The sequence below is a fragment of the Pterocles gutturalis genome, unplaced genomic scaffold (genome assembly GCF_000699245.1).
Source record: "Pterocles gutturalis isolate BGI_N339 unplaced genomic scaffold, ASM69924v1 scaffold23117, whole genome shotgun sequence".
Classification (NCBI taxonomy): domain Eukaryota; kingdom Metazoa; phylum Chordata; class Aves; order Pterocliformes; family Pteroclidae; genus Pterocles; species Pterocles gutturalis.
Window position 1 is genome coordinate 36,379 of NW_010108474.1, and position 23,195 is coordinate 59,573.

General features: G+C 37.0%; 1 protein-coding gene across 1 annotated transcript in view; it reads right to left on the bottom strand.

The window, feature by feature from the left end:
* The window catches only part of BIRC6 (baculoviral IAP repeat containing 6), a gene marked incomplete at both ends in the record, with an annotated part of 59,034 nt that extends 36,065 nt beyond the window's left edge, over positions 1-22,969 (bottom strand). The window contains 22 exons of the mRNA XM_010072658.1: positions 222-376; positions 1,362-1,478; positions 2,240-2,393; positions 4,213-4,346; positions 4,699-4,854; positions 5,247-5,430; positions 5,810-6,025; positions 7,942-8,073; positions 8,679-8,806; positions 9,392-9,529; positions 12,053-12,186; positions 13,096-13,315; positions 14,264-14,610; positions 14,924-15,132; positions 15,308-15,522; positions 15,987-16,086; positions 16,510-16,824; positions 17,507-17,694; positions 18,223-18,357; positions 19,457-19,590; positions 21,679-21,826; positions 22,872-22,969. Coding sequence (XP_010070960.1) covers positions 222-376; positions 1,362-1,478; positions 2,240-2,393; positions 4,213-4,346; positions 4,699-4,854; positions 5,247-5,430; positions 5,810-6,025; positions 7,942-8,073; positions 8,679-8,806; positions 9,392-9,529; positions 12,053-12,186; positions 13,096-13,315; positions 14,264-14,610; positions 14,924-15,132; positions 15,308-15,522; positions 15,987-16,086; positions 16,510-16,824; positions 17,507-17,694; positions 18,223-18,357; positions 19,457-19,590; positions 21,679-21,826; positions 22,872-22,969 — 3,757 coding nt within the window. The remainder of the gene's footprint in view (positions 1-221; positions 377-1,361; positions 1,479-2,239; positions 2,394-4,212; positions 4,347-4,698; positions 4,855-5,246; positions 5,431-5,809; positions 6,026-7,941; positions 8,074-8,678; positions 8,807-9,391; positions 9,530-12,052; positions 12,187-13,095; positions 13,316-14,263; positions 14,611-14,923; positions 15,133-15,307; positions 15,523-15,986; positions 16,087-16,509; positions 16,825-17,506; positions 17,695-18,222; positions 18,358-19,456; positions 19,591-21,678; positions 21,827-22,871) is intronic.
* Positions 22,970-23,195: the final 226 nt, after the last annotated feature.

The window sequence follows — 23,195 nt, forward strand, 5'->3', positions numbered from 1 at the left end:
AGTGAACCTAATAACTTGTATACCCGCTTTTTCACTGTAACAAAAGTCCTATTTGATAAAAGCTCTCAGCAGCTTGTCTATTACATTACTGGTACTGTTGACCATGACAACTTCATAAGCAATAAGGCACATAACACAACAGGTTACTTGCATCCTAAGTACTAAGAAAACAACCTTCAAATTTACAGAGAAATACTATTTCCAAGTTCATTATTCTATACCTGAACATGGTGGACTTGCAGCATGGAAAAGAGTTTGTTGAAGCACGCACTCAGCATAGGTATAGATGACAACTGTACAATCAGCTGGGCATTTTGGTTAGCAGCATGTAATCCTCTTAGCAATGAATCATCTGTTCCACTAGGAGACTGAGTTACTAAAAAACAAAACAAAAAGTACCAGCCCCTCATGCATTATTTTGTAAAAGCTGCTAAAAATAATTTCATATTCCTTGTATTTTATACTTAAGGGAAAGATATTTATTTTATAATCTACAAGAATGTCCTCAACATAGTGTTCTCAGGAGTTGGACTACTACATTGTGAAAGGCATACTTGAATGTCAGACATCTCCATCTTCACAAAAAACTGTCTGGAAAGAGAGCCCACAGAAATACATTTTCACAGTTCTTGCCAAACACGCATTATAGGAGCGTCCTGGTAACACTACGGTAAGACAATTGGAACGTCTCTTTCACGCATTATGGTAAAACTACTGTAGTCAATAATAAACTTTCAGAAAATAAAGTCTGAGGATGTCACTACACCTACTGTACCATCAGACATTCACCTAATGGCTGCATGCACACTAAGGTACACAAAGAGCTACAAAAAAGCACATCTTAACAAGATGGCACTGCAACTCACTGAAAATATGTTCAAAAGTTAACTGGCATCATGAGTACCTTCGTATCATAAAGCTTACTGAACAGGTGAGTCCAAAATTGTATTCAATTATGTTCACTTTCATCTATGAATAGGTGAAACTGTCAAGTGTAAAGCAGCTTTCAAACCACTGAAATTTGATACTGAATGAAAGAATGAAGCTTCACAAAAATACGAAACTTCACATTCACTTTCACCTAGATCAGAAAATGGAAACAATTCCTCCATTGTACTATTACGCACTGCAAAAGGAATCCTGCCTACTTGACCAATTTCACAATGTCTTAAATATACGTATGTGCGCACATAATTCAAAAATCTGAATAAAGAAATATCTCTAAAGCTCAGCCTAACAAGACAATTCAAGCAAAATACAACTTTTTGTAGATCCGCTAAGTGACTGCAGAAAAAATTAGTACAAATTTCAAAGCATCATGGTCATTATGTGAAGAGAACGATTTGACAACAGGTAGTTACATGTCGGAGATGTGTTTGTTAATGCCTGTAGAATGGAATCAGCCTCCAGGGTCGACATCATTTTCAGCATCAGCTCAGCCTGCTGTTCAAGTCCAACTTCTAGACGTGCATCCAAAGCTACACAAGGCAACAGAGTAAAGCTGAATTATATCAAAGACATATATAAATTAGTTACTCTAACTTCCTGTGCAAGCAATATAAATATACAGTCCACATCAAACTGAGAAAAAAAATCTCAGTATCACTAATAGGAAGATTCACTTCTATATTGGATAGAAGCAGAATGTAGAAACTTGTACCCTGAACTGAACAGAAGGTTCTTATAGACATGACAAATGTAAGTATTAAAATAATAGATGTCTGTGAAACACACACGTTTCTTTTCACAGCCACTTTAATATCACACATGACTAGATCTGCATATGTTTAAGCCTGTTTTTCCTAAAGTAATAGCTCTCAAACAAGAATCAAAAAGCTGTTTTTCCCCAGTGTGGCAGGGGAAAGACCTATCATCCCAGTACTCCTCCAGAGTAAGCAAGTGTGCCACCTCATTCCTTAGGGTAGAGCCAACTATCCAAAATGTCAGACAACTACAAGAGAGCTTCCAAAATTTCCTGAGAACACAGGAATGATTTAAAACTGCCCATAAGTGTGTGTACAAAATTGTTAGAAAATAAGATTTTCTGTTATGTTAGGCTGCTTTAAAGATAAACCTCACGTAATATTCCCTCAGTTACCACAAAGAACTGTCGCATGTCATAAACCTAATTCTTTCCCCTTAATGCACGTAGGGATAACAACATAATTTGATATGCAAAAGTGTCAAATACAGTACCACAGCAAAGAGACCCTGAACAGAACTTCAGTTCATCGCTTACCTTGAGAGACTGATACGCTCACAGTCTGTGATCCATTTTTCTCTGTAGTTACCGGTGGTTTTGCAACTGGAATTCCAGCGGCTCCAATGTAAGGATTGTAATTGTAGGTGCCATAATCGGCACCCCAGTAATCATACCAGGTGCTGCTTATAGGCTTAAAAACCAAACAAAATAACAAGAAAAGAAAAAACCACAGCAATTCTTTAGACTGAGTACAAAAATAAAATTTGTAATGACCAACAACAAATAATTGAAGTTACAAAAAAATTAAACCCAGAAGATTGGATCCAATAGCTTTAGAAAATTTTATTTCAATTTTTATTGCAGTATAAGCTATTGAGTCCTTAATCACAGAATCATGAAGGTTGGAAAAGACCTCAAGGATCAAGTCCAACCGTCAACCCAACACCACCCAACCCACTAACCCATGTCCCCCAGCACCCCATCTACACATGATTGCTAAAATCCAGCAATGCAGTTAGCTATCTCAAAGTTTCAAGTCAATTTGAAAAATGTTACCGTCAGTTTTTATTCACACATTTGTACCACACTGTAAACTTGGAAGTGGAGTATCACACAAATATTTTGAGAAGTTATTTCTCAAGACAGAACACTATATTATTAACTGTGCTATTGAAGTACCTTGAAGCCTCAGTGAGGCTCAGGGATTATTTGTACTGGGCTCTGCAAAAGGAAGAGTTGAATAATCTCTACCTAAGCGTCATAATTTAAGACACTCAGAAAGCATATGGATCGCAAGAAAAACTGTTAGTACTGTAAGACTGTATGCACATGATTTGCGTATGCCTTTTTACTGGCAAGATCCAAAAATCAACTGTCATTTTACAGACACAGAAGCGAATCTTACGAAGGATTAAAAATGAAGAAGTGTTTTTCTGGCTATTTTTTAGAGGACATCCAAACAGGAAACAAGATGATGAAGATACCTGTGGATGAAATGGACTAAGATGTACTGCCAAATGAAATTATAGCAGAGTAAAGGAAGGTATCCCCACCCATGGCACGGGGGTCGGAACTGGATGATTTTTAAGGTCTCTTCCAACTTAAACTATTCTATGATTCTATGATTAGTATCACAAAAATTAAGCAATAAGTGGAATATTTTGCTAGGGTGAGATTTAAAGAAAAAAAAATCTTTACACAACAGGTAATCAGTGGGAGGACATATGAGAGAACACAGGAAAAAAAAATCAGAGTTATCTAAGCAAGTGGTAAGAAAGATAATTTAGGTTAATTCAAGTGAGGCTGAAGGTTTAAGTCAATAGTGTGAGGAGTGGGAAAACTCCAAATCAGTGTGTCATCCTTATGGAGAGAGAAAAGAGACTCAACATTTTACTATGAACAGCTGTTTCTTTACAACCAAAATTCTTTTGGTTTTTAATATACTTTGACAATATACTATTATATCTAAATGCAATTTTACTACCTCTCATGAGTTTAGCTTCCATTTTAAGTATGAAAGCATTTAATAATTTTCTTGTTCCACAGTGAAATAAGTTCTGTAGCTGCTTCTCTTCATAGTCTGAAGTTGGTCTGAGCGCTAGCTACTGCTGGGATTTTTATTTTAAAACACATACTTGGTAGTATTAACTCAAGATCAATCACAGAAGCAAATGGCACTTTATTCTTAATAATAAAAAGACAAGACTAGATCTTATTTTTCTTTTATATTACGCTTTTGTTGTCTTTAACATGCTAAAGTATAAGTAAACTCAGAACCTCTTGTTTATACAGATATCTTCACACAAAAGCAAAATATTTTGTGTCAACTGAGATATGAATACATTTGAGATGCCAACACAATCTCTATGTTCTTTCCTGTCTTTCAACATTAAACTTTTATAAAAAGCTAAAAACAGATCTAAGACATCAAATTCCACTAATGAAGAAGAGAGAAAAGATTTTACTATTTCATATATAAAGGTTATCCTGAAAACTCAGGTGTATCATACCTTGAAGACTTTGGCTGCAAGGGGATCTTTTTCCAAATCAATATCCAAAGGATCAATATCAACTTCCATCAGGTCCTGCAGCAATTCAAGGTCAATGTCCTTATCTTTTTCCAAAGATGACAGAGGTGGAGCACCTTTGAATGATTAAAAGAGTATTAATACTACTAAGTACAAATTATAAACCATGGATATATCACACGCTTCATGGATAATTTTAAGGCTTTTAATATCACAGCTTTAAGTGGAAAAAGTTAATGAATGCAATCAAATTGCCTTTTTTAAATAATGGGAAAAATAAACATTTTTTATTGATCAGACGTAAAACTAAGTTGAAGAATTGCTCATATTCTGCCTACATTTTCAGAAACTATCAGAATCCTATCACCAAAAACCCTTTACTGATATTTTGATAGATGAGTAACAGCAAAGGGTTTTTTTTACTTTTTTCAGTATACATAAATACATCAAGACTAAGAAATAATTTACCTGTGATGTCATGTGTCAAAGGCTCATCTATTGTTTCCACTAACTGAACTGTAGCCTGCTGTAGAGGGTCATCAGAATCCCCAGCCGAAGCTCCAGCATCTTCTCCCAAAGCACTTTCTTCCATAGCTTCAGCTGCTATAGGTGCCAACAACTCTCCTATGTATTAGATTAAGCAGATGACTCAATTTCAAGCTTTATTCCAGTTACAAATTAACATCCCAGTGTCTAGAAAAACTGTTTTTCTTTATCTAGCTCTAAATTATTTAAGAGCTACTTCTTCAAGGGAAGGAATTTTGAATAATTTTCAAATAATCAGGGTCACATAAATATTCACTCTTCAATGCACAAGTCACTAAATCAGAATAATCTGTAACTGCAATTTTAAATTGCAATTTTACACACTAATCTCAATTTTATGATTTTTTTTTTTTTTACTATCTTAACAGTGTCAGCAGATTCTAACTTAATAACATAAAAACCCTAAAACATTCAAGGAAGAAAGTTTCAATTATAATGTATACTCTGAAAAATATCAACTTAAAACAAACCTGCTAGAATATCCTGCAGCATACATGTCAGAGAATACTGAGCCCATGCTCCTCCCCACGAGATGTCTCCTCTATTAAAGTCAGTTCCAACGAGAAGCAGCAATAATCTTTCCAACTGAGTCTCATTTACAATCTCACATAAATGAATTGTTGGTCTTGTAGCATTTGCAATTCTAGCAAGAACCTACAAAAAAAGAAATATATGCCTATTCATATTTGACACTACGAAAGTACGCAATAGCTTCAATTTCTATGACTGTTAGATTTTGCTCACGAGTCAGTTATTATTACTAGCTTAAATTTTAGAAGTTTACAAGTGAATGAAAACATTTTTAAGTTACTTTTTCTACGCGATTTTGAAGCCATCATATTGTCAATTACACAAAAGGTATAAAAGAATTGACAAAGGTGACAGACCAGAAAAATTACCTCACCAGAAATTACTAGAAATTTTAACGCTGCAGCTACTTATTACCATCAAGCCAGCAAAAAAGCAGTAACAGAAACCTAATTTAATGTGGTCTCCATTGCAACGACAGCTTGACATTCCATATTCTGTTTACCTTACAAACAAATAGAAGTAAATCTGCATGACAAGTAAAATCCATGGACAAGAGAAAGAGTGCCAGCTTCTGCACTACAGAAATACAACGTTCGTGTGCCAGTGTAAACGGAAGTGGTTCGATTTCTGGAGTTTCCTTCGTTGTCGATACTTCTGTATCTAAAGTAGAACGAGGCCATTCCGCAGTCCGACGTAAGCGTATTAAGTCCTTGAAGTGCTGCAGAAATTAAATTTGAAACAGCACTTACATTTAAAAACTAACCTCTAAATCTTTTCCTAATGACAATCTGAGGCAGCATTAACAGTAACTGTAAAGCTCTTTTTAAAAAAAGGAGAGGCTAAGAACATATGAGAATCTGGAATGGAATTAAGGCTTTATTGGCAGAAATTTGTTTTGGCAGCATGTTATCTCAGCTGACAGACTCATAACCAAATTATCAAGTTCCACACAAGTGCCAATTAAGCCTTTATGTTTGCCATAAAACATACTGAGAATATGCATTTTAGCAGTTCCTTTCATATTTCCACACCTGCATACAAAGCTGGGGTTACTGCATATAAAAATAGCTAATATGGAAATTTACCCTGACAAGGATGCTGACTTCTCAGCTCTTCACCTGAGATAAATCATCAGTAGTTTTGAACTTTTTTAATACTTCCGGGGTACAAAGTATCCTTTAGCAACCATAAATTGAACTCATTTGATACTTGATCAGGGCTCTAAACTACAAGCTTTTTGACAAGAGGGTCTACAAATTCAGTGCAGGAAAGAAGGTGTTTTTATTAACCGTCCCATCCACACATTTAGCAGCTCAGTTCATTGTATGAGCTACACAAGCAGTCCACAAATAGATAACACAAACACCTCTTATAACCTCACTTAAGTAGACCAGAGTCTAGACTATTTACTAACACAAAGGTTTCAGCTTTCTCCTAAATGCAATAAATGTTTTAAGTTACTCACAGCTTGTCATAACTGAAAGTGATTAGTAGGCAAAGGAGTAAAAACTGCATGAAATGCAACTGTCAAGTGTGCAGTAATACCATAACTAGATGTTAAGATACTGCAAGGGAAAAACTCTTTAGTCCAACATGCTTTTCGGATGCAACACGGCTGCTGTAAGGTGAAACTTAAATAGCTGGACAGCATATTTCAGCCAGTGTCTCACTTAAAGATGTCTCAAGAGGGCCACCAGTGGAGCAGCCCCCCTGAAATAACCTGCTGGAATAAAGCAGAAGATAGTGCAGGAAAGAACAGCTCATGACAAGGAGAGTTAGTGAAAACTTAGGGCTTTATTTTTATACTGGTGTTTAAATTTTGGTGGGGTTTTTTTTTCATAATTACTGGAAGTTGTTGTAAGATTTCCCTTTAGATTGCCTTTAAGGTCCAACATTCCACAATCTCTTTCCATGGGCCTACCTTCAGTCATCCTAACAGACATCAGTGCTTCTGGAACCAGAGAGTAAATATTTAAAGTGATACTTAAGTTTGGTAGCTAGAAAGATATACACTTTTTTTGTGTTCCCTGCAAAGTCCACATTCCCTTCTCCAGAAATCCCTAAATTTCAGCACCTCATCTCATAATCAAAATAATTCTTTAACTACCACATCTACTTTCAATATCTGGGACTTACTGCAAGATGCCAGACTCATGTGGTAAGTACTTTTAGGAAGCTAAGACGCTTCTAAGAAAGCTTGGAAAACATTCTCAAAAATCATAGTTATTAGTTTGGGTGCACAGTCAGTGGCATGATTATTTTCTAATTACTCAACCAGAAGAGCATCCAGAAAAGTATCATGCATCAAAGTTAGCCATATAAAATATTATTTCACATTTCTGTTGGTATATGCTGCCCAAAGTTTAAAGATATGACTGGCATTCCCAAGGCTCCTAAGATTATCAGTTATTTCGGCCATGACTACCTAAAAAACTCCTACAGAAGAATAAACTATTTTTCACAGTGCAAGAAATTTCCAGATGGCTGCTGTTTTCAGCATCAGAATATACTTGATAGCAGCCAGATGAAATATCTTTTTAAAATAAGGCCAACGTAGGACAAAAACGACTTTGCAGGAACAGGTCTTTTTCACACATAGGACAAGAAGTCAGTTACAGTTTCAGAGCATCATACCTTTGAAGTAGCCTGCTTTAGTTTTGCCTGTTCTACTAAAAGTTTGTATGATGATCCCTTGTTGCTTTGTATTTTCTCTTTTTCCATCTGTTCCACCAAAGCCTTCTGCTTTGCTTTTAATAAATTAAGTTGCTAAAAGAAAATGTTAATAGGAAAAAAAAGAAAATTTAAGCAATAAGATGTTAAAAGGATCAGTATGTTCATATGATAGCAAACGTCAGTTCAAATTGTAACTTGAGCTTTTAAAATACAGTTTATATACTATTTTAACCAGGACGCCATAACGGGCTACTTGCAGACCCAGAACAAATTAAGTTTAAAAAGAAATTGTATTTTTAAATGAGCTTAAGACATACACACCCAGGCTGATAAAACCTGCACGGCTGCATTTAGAAATTAAAATTTTGTGTCTTAAGAATTACCAATCTTAAAATCATAGATCAGGTGCTTCCACTCAAGTATACCCAGATTTATCTAGAAAGTAAATTACATTTATCGTCCAACATGGGCCACAGAGTGCAACAGTACACTCCGACATCGGTTCTTCCAGCAGATCCCATGGCCCACGGTTTGAGACGCATGTCAAAGAAGTTAGGCAGCCTTTAGCTACAGAACCAGACCTATGCAAAAGCAAGGCTCAGTGAGTCCCAAGGCCAAAGCTGTTCTTTCAAGAAACGAGAGATACTGAAAATGAGATATACTTCGGTGAAAATGGCCACCACCGTGCTGGAAGTCACCTGTTTATGATGCACAAGCTGTTTTCTGATCTTTCGGGAGTACAGCCTGTCTAGGCTACTGTTGCCTTTAGTAGATCTGCTCAGACTCTGAGTGTGAAGGCTATTATTTATAAAACTCCACTGGTTTCCTAATGGAAAAAAAAAAAAAAGAAGATATATTAATCCATCTTATTAAACCCCACTTAACTCCAGGGAAAAAGCATTTACATTTCAGCAATGGTTAGCATCTCCATTCACCAAACTCTAAAGAAACAAGCAAAATCTAACTCTTAGTGTCACGCAACTATCCCCACTGATGGTAATCTCTCTGTGTAATTTTAAAATGCAGTGGTACCATCTTGTTTTCATCATTTTTAAAACATATAAGGGGGCAAGAAAGACTGTCCTAACTAAAAATACCTGAACAGCTTCCGTAACACAAAATCTTTGCAGTTTCCATTTTTAGAAAAGATGTTCAAAGAAAACCGTAGCTAATCCACTTAAATAATAATAAAAACAAAGACAAAAATGCATTTAAAAATACTGGGATTGATGAGAGGTCATGTTTCTAAGGAGAAGGGGATGTAAAGAAGCAAACAACAGTGCAAATGGAATGAACACATAATCTGTTTTTAAAATTTCATTTACCAAGTAAATAAAAAATACATTAAGTATTTCAACAGATCCCAGACCAATACCCATAGCAGCAAATTTTGATAATAAGTGTTACACACCTGTCAAAAATCGTTCCCTCTCTTTTCCATTCAGAGGTTTCTTGGCAGTAGCTGCTTCATCTTCAACAGTAGCTACGTAATCCAGTAGTCTGGAAACCAGCATTACAACCCAGCTGATCATGGGAATGTCTAAAACCCCTTCAAAATAAATAGATTTGAATGACTTAAAGTTTTGAAGCCATAACAAACTAGTTTAAAAAAAAAAAAAAAGTAGTGGCATTAGGTGGCACACTTCACTAGGCCACAAAGATTTTTTTTTTTTAGATGAGGGTAATCATCTAAGCGCTCATTTACGAGGGAAGAAATCAAACATTCAGTATAAAACTTAGGTGCAAGAGAAAATGTCACAGCTCCATTAGTCTGATGAAGTCAGAAGTCAAAAACTTCACCTCTACTGTTAAAGCTAAAAATTAAGCAGTATTTAAAAAAAAAAAAGTCAAAAATTGTATGTCTAAAATTCCTAAATATCAAACACAGAAATGACCGCTGCTTGCATTAAAGCACCTAAATTTGACGTCTCAAATTCCATAGCATGAAATTCCTCCATCAACCAGGACTCCAACAAGACAGTTATAACCATGTACCCAAATACCTTAATCTGTACTTCTTTGTTAGTGTATTTTCACACAGCTATTTGAACAAGGTGCAGGAAAGCCAAGACTGAGCTCAGACTAGATGAACCACGCTGGCAGCACTAACAACTACATCTAACAACTGGCTATTGCCTATTTCAGTCTCACACATTAAATGCAGTATTTTTGTACAGGCAGAAGGAGAGAGAAAAGATATCTTACGCATCATGCAAGAAAAATCCTTGTGTACATGAGCAAATCTAAATGAACAGTTTTAAAGTGAACTCATGAGACCTCAATAGAGACCAGAAACCTACAATTAACGACCACTTAATCACAGTCATTATGCAAACGGCGTACTTTTACACAATATCAAAGTCATTAGTACTAGAGGTTACACGCACATTTTCATATCTGGGCACTGTGCTGAGCCTCATTTTACTACACCACACTTCCCATGCACTGACCTCAAAGAAGCTTTAATTAACTCAAACTATTTTTATAATTCCAGATCAAACAAGAAAACTAAGGCACAGAAATGACTTGTCCAAAATCCCATGGAGCTGCTGGCAGCCCAAGCAATAGGATGGAGGCCCACTTTCCTGCCCACACTGGAAGAAAGCAGCCCACCCCAAGCAGGCAGAGGAACAGGACCTGAACAGGAAACTGCAGACTATACTACAAGAATAGAATGAGTAGCACTGGTGACCACTACACAACTTTTTGGTTGGCAGAATAAAAAAAAAAAGTGCCTGCTTCTGAGTGAATACATATATACTATTTCATACTTCCATTATAAAGAAGTGCATTTATTTTCCTTTTATCTCTTAAAAAAATTTTCAGCTTCTCTTTCTCCAAGTGTCTTTTGGTTATTCCTCTTTCCTCGCTCTGCCTCAAAGTTTACAACTTCTCTCTACTCACAACACTTGCCTCTTGCTCTGATTGTCCTTCGTTTTCTGACTTTTTCTCCAGTAAGTTTTCACCCTTTTGACCCTTAGTTACGTGTGATAGTTCTCAAATAGGAATTTCTTCTGCATACCTGATGCTTCCACCAACATAATAATGCCCTAGTACTCACCTGTACTGTCCAGGAGAAAGGAAGCTGGAAGACCAGCAAATAAAGCTCTGAAGTATCAGTTACTTCTGCTTCCTAAAGTCCTCCGTGAGGACAACTAGTAAGGCAAGAGCTATGAAAGGAATTGGCAGCTGTGGGGAGAGTGCAAACAGAGGAGGAGGAGACGTAAGCTTGGGTTTGCCTCAAACTAGTTAGAGACTACAGCAGGATACGGCCACGATAGAGAAAGTATATGGTAGACCAATGGGAAGCAACAGGACAGCTTCTGACACCAGCTGTAGGCTCGTTTACATCAGGAGACAAGGTAAAAAGGACAGAGTCTCAGCTGGCATTTATCAATTTCACAACACAAAGAATTTTTTAAACAACTGATCTTCTACAATGCTCTGCTACATGTATGTAACACATGAAGTAGCCTAGAGTTTGGTGTTTTCAAAAGCAACCATTTTCTTCAAACTTACGGTAGTTTGGAAAACACTCCAAGAAAATAAAAGTTTGGAGAATATAATTTCAGTAATTTTTTTAATGGTAAAAAAAAAAAAAGTAAAGTCTTTGTGATTACCAAAAAACCTCCATGTGGTTTGCAGAAACCATGCAGCTACACCTGACGAACTTGTCTTCATAACTGTTTCACCTCCAAAGCCTGAAACTTTGAAAGGATCTCATAAGCAAAAAGGGTCACTTCTTTCCAAAACACTAAATTCCAAAGTCATTCACTAGAACCACTAGAGCTGCCTGCACACTGGATGTCCCCCCACTTTGTCAAAACTTCAAAGCTTCCTAGCTGAATTAAAAGCAACCAAATAGATTTTGCCCAGGTTTAAATGGGGGGTGGAAGGAGGAAGCTCTTTTACCACCTAAAGAACAACAAGTTTCAGGACATTTTACAAGTGTGTTTTGGAAATATAGTAAATGAGCATGTTCTTCTTTTAATACACCAGAAATTGTGAGCTAGTCTCTCAATTTTCTAGCTTATAATGAATATGAAAACAGTTTCCCAAATTAGAAGGCTACCTTCAGTTCTTCTGTGCACAGGTAAATGAGGTTGCAGTGGTGACAGCAGGTTATCCAGGAGATTAAGTAAACTTTCTAAAACACCACTGTTGCTAAGCGATCTTTGGCCAATGCAAGAAAGCAACATGAAGACCCTAAAAATAAAATTTACATATTTAAGATTTTATTTCTTTTTCAGATCCAGTAATATTCTGAAACACCCCTTACAGAACAATATTCCCCTAGGCTTTCATCTCAGACACAAGCAGATTGCTACAAAAAGCAGTACTGTGGCCCAGCAAGGGAAATGGATTTCACGTTCTATTGTTATAAAGATAATGCAGTATTTTAGGGTGAACATTTCCTCTTTCACCCTCAAGAGGTCAGCAAAGCATTCCACTTCGTATATCTGAAACAAGAACTCATCCATTTTATTTCCTATTATATATGATATGCTGAATAGCAGGGATAGAGAATTAAATCCATGTATTCTTATATCCTTGAATTATTTATTTTAAATTATGAAAATATAGATGTTGCTGGCTAAAGGCACAAAGCCACAGAACAGAAAATGTTTGATTAAAATAAAATGCTAACATTTAGAATATTAAAGACCTCAACCAATAATCTGAAATAATCAACATATCTAATATTCACTGCTCAACTCTACGCTTGTTTGCTCTTATCTCAGAGAAATCTTTTGTATTAAATGGTAACAGTGTGCTTTCCAGTCTCAATCCTACTTCCAAATGCATCAGAAGAGCAGCTCTATGATCAGGGTGCATTTAAGCCTTGTAAAGGAAAAGGCAATTTTTGACACCGGGGAGCAATCCTGCCTGGTAAGGAAAAATAGCAACTTATTGGGGCGCAAGCACCAAACGGGTGCAATAAATAACTGCTATCAGACATTTATAATTTGCAGTACTTTTTGGGGACTGTTTCTTAAATCAATGCAATAAATGGATAAGTAACCTTCAGTCCCATTTTGCCAATTCCAGTGTTAAGAACAATGGTATTATCTAAATGATCCACAGGTAATACATCAACATACGCCTGTAACTTACCTGTCTTGTGGGAATATGAGAAGTTGCTCTGAATTGTATAATTCCTGTAGTACATTTGAGAGAAACTGACCCCACCATCTTTCTCCTCCACAGAGCTGCACAAGCAGAAGGCCAGTATGCAATCGTATCTTTGGGGTTCCACTGATGCACAGGTGTTTAAATAATTCTTCACAAGCTTGCGCATGAAAAGTACTTTGCAGAACCACAGGAACAGAGTGCCCTTTTAAGAAAAGAGAATAAGGAACTATGTTTAAGGAGACAACGCCTTTAAAACATAGGAAGAAAAAGTTTGCAGGAAGTTTTAAAAACTATTATGATTAGACTAATTAGCACATGGTGGGAGGAGAGAAGAACACATAGGCGGATGGTAATTTGCAGGTAACCCATAAACATCAGGTCATTTGGTCAAAACCAAATCAATTTCATGTCAGTACAAATACCCCTATGGAAACTACCCAAAGCAAAAACCAAATCATCATTTGTCTTAAGAACAAACTTGCACAGAAAATTGCAAGACAGACACACCTACCTATCAGTAGAACAATGTTCTGCCTTTTTTTTTAAAAAAAAACTCTACCACTCCTACTCAAGTCCTTTCAATTTCGATTCTCCAGGAATTCTTTCAATAGCAAGTTCAGGAAATAAAAATCCTGACTGAATATAAAAAACCCATGAACTGAGTTAATGAGGTACTGGTTTTATCACTTCCTCCCACTCCCCCTGCCCCAAAGCTATTTCTGCTTTCCCTCCCCACTTCTAAATGCCTAATCCATCCCCAGTGTTGCATAGGCTTTGGTGCTCCCAGATCATTCCACAAACTAATTCTACCTATGAAAAACAACTTGAATATTCTGCCTGGGCAGTCTTTTGTTACTTCAGCAAACTGAATCAACCCACACAAGGATCAGAGACAGCCAGGACTACAGAAACAGCAGAAAGACCTCAACACCCTCTCATATCTTTTTTGGGAGGAGGAAGTGGTTAGGTCAGCTTGGTGCCGCTGGTGAAACTTTACACTGTACGTTACCAGCTACTAAAATCATACTGAAACATATCTGAACACAGTTTAAAAGCTTTATAGGGGGAAAGCACAGATCAAGAAATAGAAACACTTGCAAATTGTTTCTAGTAATATGACAAAAATAAGAAAACCTCAAAAAATACTAACCGTTGGAAGAATGAAGCAAACTAAGCAAAGTATCCAGTAAGTATCTAATGATGGTGCGCAGCTGTTCTGTGGATGACATCTGAATCAACTCTTTTGGATCAGATTGCTCTTTCAGTGTTTTCCTGCTTGCACCTAGAGCTACTTTGAGCCTCTGAACAGCATGGTGAGCCAAGTTGAGTTGAAGCTGTAGCTGAATGCAGTCCTGGTAAGCAGAAAATACTCTGCTATCTTCTTCTACTGCCTTGTCCGGCTTTCGTAAGAAGTACTGGGCATTGTTTGCGCTGTTGAGTGGTGGCAGGTCAATACTCTGCAGAAGGATTTCTAACCGATGACATGCCAAATTGTACCTAAAGGGAAACATTCCAACACACAATTGAATAGACATCAGCAAATGGCAATACATTTGACAGTCACTCTGCCAGAAGATGACTTCTGGTCCATTTTGAATGCACTGTTAAAACCAATATTGAAAAACTATACGGTGTAGTCTTTGTTACTACTATAAAGACAGTCACTGTAACAACTCTACAACAAAGGCAGAGTTTTCGATCTGAAGAATATAATGGAGAGGGGGGAAGAAAAAAAAAATCAATAACATTACGATATCCCAGCGTTTTAAGTTAAAATACCTACTAAGTAAACATATTTTTTTACTCTAACCTGCATTGTATGTCTTCTTGCAACGCCACCATCATTGCCAAATGTTGGTCAATTTCTGGCTGATTTGCCGCATCACCTTCTCCTCTGAGGGGATCGTGCATTAGTTTCAGCTCATTTTCAAAGGGTAAGATATAGGTATGGCCATAATAAAATCCTAACGGGATTTTTGCTCTGGCATTTGTGCTACCGTATCGACCAATAACAGTGATCTGAAAGAGAATGCAACTGTACTGTAACACAACTGTATCGAAACAGGTAAAATAGACACCAAGTCAAAAATTAATAACAAAATTATAGCTAACTAAAGTTTGACCTGAAGACAAGAGAAAATTCAAATACTAACAAAGAATTTAAAAAAAGAGTACGTAGTCTATCTCCTTTTACCTTCATAAACCTGCAAACTGGGGGTGGCAACAAGTCATGTAAAATAAGTGAATGTGTGCTAATGTCAGTAGCCACTACCAGTCGCCTTCCATCCACTTCTTCTCCTAAAGTCCAGATGTCAATTGACAAAGAAGCCAAATCTCCACAAGTGGGAATCAATACGTCCGTCAGCAATATAGGTCTTCCAAAATCTAAGGTCACAAATCTTCTTGCTCCTAGGGAAAACCACAGGACTGTCTAAAATACCAGTGTGTGCTAACCAGTGAAGAGATGTTACTTCTCGAACAATAAAGCCATTGGTTATATATTTTTCAAAAGGTGTATAATTGAGGTTAAATATAGCTGCACAATCTCAGAATCTCTCTCTACAGCTTGCACCCTCTGAAAAGAAAATTTTGGGCTCAACTTAATTTAAGCTGTCGTGCTTTTTATACAGTATTTCAGAACAGGTGCTCTGTCCAGAGACCCAACATGTTCCCCCAGCCCCCAGGACTTTTCACCTTGAAAAACATCACTGAATGTTGGGTCTTAAACTTCCAGATACAACAGAAGTGCAAACTAAGGAATATGTTTCCTTTGGAAAGCCAAGTGAGACTGCAGCTAAGCAACTTAAGACCCTGGAAAGTATTCCACTTATCAGAAAATGTGTCAAAATTACTGTTAGGAATTCTGGTTTTACCTGAGTGCATTCGCTCTATAATAATTGATTGATGAGGAGGAGGCTGAAGAAAATGTGAAGCATGAGATATTGCAAGAGCAAGACCAGATCCAAGTGGATTCTGAGGAGTGGGAAAACATCAGTAAAATTAAGTCACTGAAATCTATGCATTTCTAAGCTGTTCTTTACAGAAGACTGTAAGAAAACCATTTGTGATTTAAAATATACAATTTTGACATGTCACTACATTTGGATTTGAGCGTGAACCATCAAAATATATTAACTACTAAGTTCAAAGGATTAATAACTCTTCACACAGTTAAGCTAGCTCCAATTAAAAGAAACCATGTGAGGTACTATAACAACTCTATATTGCTTTCCTAAGTCTTCCTTTTGATACAGTCTAAATCTAGTGATACAGTTTTCATATCTCATCCAAATAAACATATTTACTAGCATTCAAGATATTTACTAGCACTCAAGTACAAATTACATCCCAATAAGGCTTAGACCATCTTAAGAAAAACAAAACAAAAATAATTACCGTTCTAGACTTGCTTGTATTTTTGTTATGTGCTGCAAGGTTAACTGTTGGGGGATCAATGACCGAACCAGGGAAAAGCTGAGCAAGCTCAGCATTAATAACAGCAGAAACTGCCTCATTAGGCGGAGTCAAAGGCGGAGTCATGAACAGAGGAGTTGTTTTTGGTGTGGGTGGAATGACATCTGAAGGATGGATGAAGAACCCTGGGGCTGCTACTGGATTAGAAGGCACAGAGTTGTGAACAGGACCAACTGCTGATGCTGCTGCCGCTGCTGCTGCTGTTGTTTGATGCAGTTTTGCTTCCAGCTTAGCTTTCTGGGGGGAAAACGAAAGCAATGTAGCAGATAATACTGTCTGTGAACACAGCAGTAGTGTTGAGCTACAAGTTCAACCTTCATCATAAAACTAGATTTAATAAATCCAAGCTATCTTCAACACAGGCTTTTTAGATGTCCAAATCGAAGCTGAAAAATGAAGCACTATTCAATTTGACCGCACGTGAGGAACAGAAGTAATTAAGTAATTAATTGGAGTAAACAAAAATAATTAAAAAAAACCTATAACTGAACAGCAAAGTAGAGTCAACACAGCCAAGCTCTGTACTGACAATGGCTTTATGACTGACATTTCCCTGTGTTGGCAACTGTGCTTCTCATTGCAGGGGGCTTTTTCAATTTCAGACTGATATACATATCTATTAAGACTCAGCTTTCATTACAAACCCCCAACCCACCCTCAAAATACATAAAAACCAAGTCTGAAAGACCAAAGCAGCATGGGAAACACTCTCAGCATTTAGTTTAATAAGAGTGATCCTCAGTGCAGAGCTGTTCCTCCTCAAATACACTATGGAGAAAAAAAAAAAAACCAAGGGGGGGGGGGAAAAAAAAAAAAAAAAAAAACACAAGGGGGGGGGGGGGGCAACTAGCTCTGCAACTACTTTCTCAGCTTTTGAAGTTTAGAGACAGCATTAAAAAATAGCCAAATAGCCTCCAACCTGTTGCTGAAGCTTCAAAAGCTGCTGCTGTTTCTCTTGCAGCACCTGGAGCTGTTGCTCGGCTGAGGCCATTGCATGAGAGAGAGACTGCAAAGCTACCTGGGCTGCTGAACTCAGTGCTGTCGAGGCTTCCCCAACTGTTCCAGAAGAGAGGCCACCAACTGTTGGGGTAACCCCAAAGGTACTCACTGGCATGAAACAAACAAACAAAGAAACAAACAAAACAAAAACATGTATGTAGAAAAGAAATGATAAAACACACCTTTACTTTAATTCCTTACTAATTCTTAAGACTAATGTAAAAGCCAGAGAAATAGCTCCTTTTACCCAGTTCTTGCTACAAAGTAACATCACCTTGAATTATAAAGTACGTGGTTTATAGACAATACGCACTCATGCAACATTTGCGTTACAGAAGAGCCACCTAATTCTTTTGCCACGTAAAGCTGCAAGGTAAAGATGTAAGCTTGTATGTTATACTCTCTCACAAACTGATTCAAATTAATAAATTTGGAATTCAGTTTGTTTGTTAAGCTCTAAAAAGTTTAACTTCAAATATAATAACTATCTAAAAAAAACCCACCACATTTCAACACTTATAAAAGTACAGGCAATCTGTTTGTCAAACAGTGCTCGTCATGTCCAATTAAAAATATCATATTGTGTAACTATGCTACGTAGAAAAAAAGGAAAATTGTATATACCAGTAAACGTACTTGCATCGTCCCTTTCTATTCTAGTTCCATCACTCGTTGAAACACAGGTAAAGTGCAGAGGTTCAACTTCCAGAAGTCCAGTAAGGGAAGTAAAACTACCTTCAGCTGCTGCACAGCTGCTTATTTTCCCATTTCCTGAAAGAGAAATAAATACCTGCACAATCAGCTAATGTTCTCTTGATAGCAACATTTCAGGTCATGAAGACTCAGAAGGGACAACTAAATATAACCCATGTATTCTATTACTTCATGTTGTGGAATAAACACACCTTAACACTATCACATCCACAATATAAATGGAAGTATGTTTTTAAATGGATAATGCTGCCAAATCTGAACAGAGTATCTTAATAAAGTCAGACTATCAAAATTTGACAGCAGAAGCACAGTGTAACCTTCTTAATTCCAGAAATAAATTCTATATGGATGCTCTATTCTTTCTACACTGTGAGAAAATTAGCTTGCAAAAATATATTGATGTTACTGAAAAGGAAAAGAAAGAAAATAACAGACCGACTAAGATCATACCCCAAGTTAGTATAAAAACTAAACTATTATTCAATATACTAACAAATTCACAGTGCTGTACCAATGAGAAGGAGATGGACAAGAGCAGACAAGAAAAGGGAAGGAGTCACTATAACTGATGAATTACGCTTGCTATGAAAAGAATTTCTGGACAGGTAAAAATTGCCTCATTCCCAGGACATTCCATGGCCTAAAGATTCACTTATGAACTAACCCGAGAGGATGCTTTTAAGGTATTTTAATGCCTCTGAAACAAAAAAGAAAAATTCATTAAATCTGTAACGTTTAAGTACAAGAGTGCCACATGGCAGCTTCCCAACTTCAGAAAAACCCATTTAGGTTTCTCTGCCTATGAGATGGTTGTGAGTCCAGCTGATCTCAAGGAAGCCGCTCAATAGGTGTGACAGACGCATCCCGGATGACTTTGACCCAGGGAATGACAGCAGCCTCTCTGTTTAATCTCTAGCCTTTTCTTAGATCTTTTACAGGATAAGAAAAGAACAGACTCCACAAAGAGGCTTTTTTCTTGCCCTAAGGGCTACAAGAAATGTAAGAGATCTCACAAAGCAAGATAGTATCTTGAATTTCATTATGTACAGCTATAAAACCGACGGAAAGTATAAAACCACATCTTCACTAAAGGAAAACAGTGTAATAGAGACAATTACCAATTCCTCCACAATAGATTGCTGTTCGACATACATACCTGATAGAACATCAGACAAATCAATTTCATCTGACTGTACTCCGATGCTGCTGTTGTATATATTTTTACAGGAAGAGCCACTTATTTCCAAATCAAACAGAACTGGATCAAAGGGTGAACTATATAATCCATATCTGCAAACGCAATAAGACAAACAGGACTATTCAAACAATAAGAATTTATATAAAATTATTTACAGAAAAAGGCCAAGTATGTCATCAGCAGGTTTTATTAAATTCCAAACTATTCTTTTCATTCAATTGACATGTCTTAGAAATTACCACTTATATTTCATTAAAGTAATTTATTAGGTGACTTTTGCAAACAGCTTATGAAGCTAAGCAACTCTTTGTTACTAAATAGTTTCGAAGATGTAATACTGTCCTGGAAACATGACATAATCACACTGAGACGTGGGAACTAGAGGTATATGCCTTAAAATTTAGCCACAGCAATACGCACGCCTGCCTGTGGTAATTCAGACATTTATCTGAAGTCAATAAAAACACAGTATTGTTTTCTGAAACAGCAAAAGAAATTCCATCTCAGCTTGTTCTTTCAGCTGAAGAAGAGAAAAGGAAATGCTGCTAGGGATACCAATCAACACTTGCGGGTGCTTTAAACATCTCAACAGAAGAAAATCTCATTATTTCTGCTCTGGCAGCACTGCAGGGGAAAAAGTAATACAATCACTCAGGTAACAAGGTGGTCTCAAATCAATTAGGGTTTTATAAGCCAAGAAAAAGGAAAATCCAAAGTAATAACAAGATCAGTGTTGGGCTTTTTTTGTGTACCAACACCTATCACCAGCAACTGACCGGAGGAGAGAAAAAGGGAAATCAGGGCAAATTGCTAAGCAGGAGTAGAAAGAAAGAATGCATCTGTGTAGGTACAAAAGTAAGAAACTTATAACACTTCATGCTTTGACTGGCAAGATTCACAACAAATATGAAATATTCCGTGAACACACCAGCAGCGACAGAAGTTCCTCCACCCTCCTTTTCCAAGCAGCTTCTCCATTCTTCAGAAGGAGAAAAAAGCCCCCAACAGGTCATGTTGAAAGGCTGGAGTGTTTAAATACTTCTTTTGATCAAGCAGCGACAAAAGGATAATGTCTACATGAATACTACAACACCAGCAACAAGGTAGAACAGGTTCTAGACTTTTCTGAATATTAAAATGCTTCCATGTTGGCTGGGCTCAATGCTTTTTGACACACAATACTCACTGTGACTAGTGAGCAAGTGACATTATACAAAAGGGCAATAATGGCTACAGATCTTCAAAAAAAAAAAAAAAAAAAAAAAAAAGAGAGGAAAGAAAATCTGAGAATTACAGACCAACATATACTCCTGAACCAAGCTACTTACAGGCACATTCAAGATAGCAAATTTAAGATTACAACTTTACAGTTCCAGCAGCAGCGCACACTGCACATCCAGCAAGACTGACGTGCTTGCTGCGTGAGCTTTTTTCATAAGAAAGCAAGGCAAAATGCTACTGATAAGCAAAAATGCTCAAAATTCAGTAGGGTACTTTCCCAGCCTGCTGTTTTAGACCTCAGATTTACAAACTCAATAAATGAGGTCAGCTCAGCATTAACACTGATTACTCACCTGATCCAAGTGAAGAGCTTGATTTATTAATGAAGCTGGTGACAAAAACTAAAAAAGGGTTACAACAGCTTTGCAGAATAGGGCCAGGATTTGAATGTATTGCAGAGAGTTAAAACATATTCTGTCCAAACCAGATTTATTTCAGTAAGCATAGTGCCTTTTACTGATCTTTCAGCAGGAAAATGACCAGGTTCACAGTTTTAAGCTGCATTAGCAACACTTTTCAGAAAAGGATATAGAAGCTACATCAACAAAAAACAAAGAATGAATCAACAGTGTCACATAAAAACCCCATCACCCTACTCATCTATGCAGCAATGAATATAAACTATGTGAAATACCTCTTCTGCTTCACCCATCAGAGACCTCAACTGGAATAATGTTTACAATTTTGTGTACCACAATTCAAGGAAATTCCTTCACTTTTAACTTTGCACAAGTCAAAACTATTTTGCAGAGCTGTATCAAATTAATCCTTGCTCAAACAAATACAGCAAAAAACATCTTTTCTTAAACAGACAACCTTTTTCAGAACACCAGAGGATGTCATTAGAGAGCTTGCATGTTTGTTTTTATTAAATTCACAGCAACCACATTTCTTAGTACCTTGTTTGAAGTAATGCTTCCATAGGTGTCAGGCGATCCTGCAACTGTCGGGACACAGCAGTTAGCAATGATGCACAAGCTGTACTACATCCTGCCAGATCTTCATCCTTCACATAATTCAGCAAGACAAAATACCAATACACAGATCCTGCATAAAAAAAAAATAAATTAACATGAAACCTGATGTGAATTTTCCACTCACAAAGCATACTCTGAAGCATGATCAATGGAAATGATAAATTAAGCATCTAATGGTTACTGAAAACGTAGGAAGCATTCCCTCCCTCCCTTTTTTTTGAGAGACTTCAATTTAGAATAATTCTGTAATCATTAGTTTCCACAAGTACTTCTAATTCTCTTATCAACTAACTCATAACTGAAGAAACAATTATTCCAAGTGACAGCTTTGTTTCCTTCCAGATCAGCTCTGGGAGCACAGTGCAGCGGTTCTGTACAGAAACACAAACCTCCACCTCCTCCTCCTCTGCCCCCTGGGCATTCCACGCCCTCAACAGCAGTGTGTTTCTACCTGGGCAGTAGCACAACCAGTATTTTGGACTGCAGACTAATTTTCCTGCAAGACCCTTTGGTGATGCCAACCTAGATACAATTAAACAACATCATACTGTGAAGAACACAAAGCAGCTCTTGCCACCCCAAATATGCATGCTAAAGTCATCTTCCCCTTCTATCTGGCACGTGAAAGGCTGCAACAAGGTGCTAAGATACCACTACTCTGCAATGTAGATGAGGAAGGAATTTAATTTAGTTACGAATTTCCTTTTGGTTCAGAAGTAACAGAAGCGGATTGCTAGTTGGACATCATTTGGATAGCCTGAAATAAATCTCCTAATTTTCAGAAATTAATAATGAACAGACAATCCTGACTTTCGCTTATGCCAACAGAACCTGTGGTTGCCGAACACCTTTAAAAATCCTTGCAAAACGTATTTAAGCTCTCCCAAAACTGTCAGTGCCTTAGCACTCTGTTTTAAACAAGCTCATTTGCTTAAAATTCCATCATCTACAAATGCATACTTCACACCTGGATACCACCTGACTAGACCACTCCAAGAAACAGTCTGTACTAACTGAACAATTACCTAATTCTTATTTCCCAAGAGAGTCTAACAAAACATGCCAAACAACAAATGTATTGTGCATTTTTATGGCAACAAACATTGTATACATACCACCTGTTGCAGCAGCAGGCAAAAGAGGCATATTGTCAAGTAAAGCTTTCAGGAGAACTGATCCAAACCCCTGCTGACTTGGGTCACACCTACCATTGCTACAAAAAAAACCACGCAGACATTTTAACACTTAATAAAGTAAGAACAAAACATGAAAACTCCTCCAGAATATGAAGCTGAAAGACAGTCATACCCTAACACATTTTTCCTCAACAGAAGATCTTCCAGATCTTGTTGCTTTATAAATTAAATGTTGAATAACAAACACATATATACAATTCAGACTGCAAGCAAAACTCACAAATATATTTAAAATATAAATAT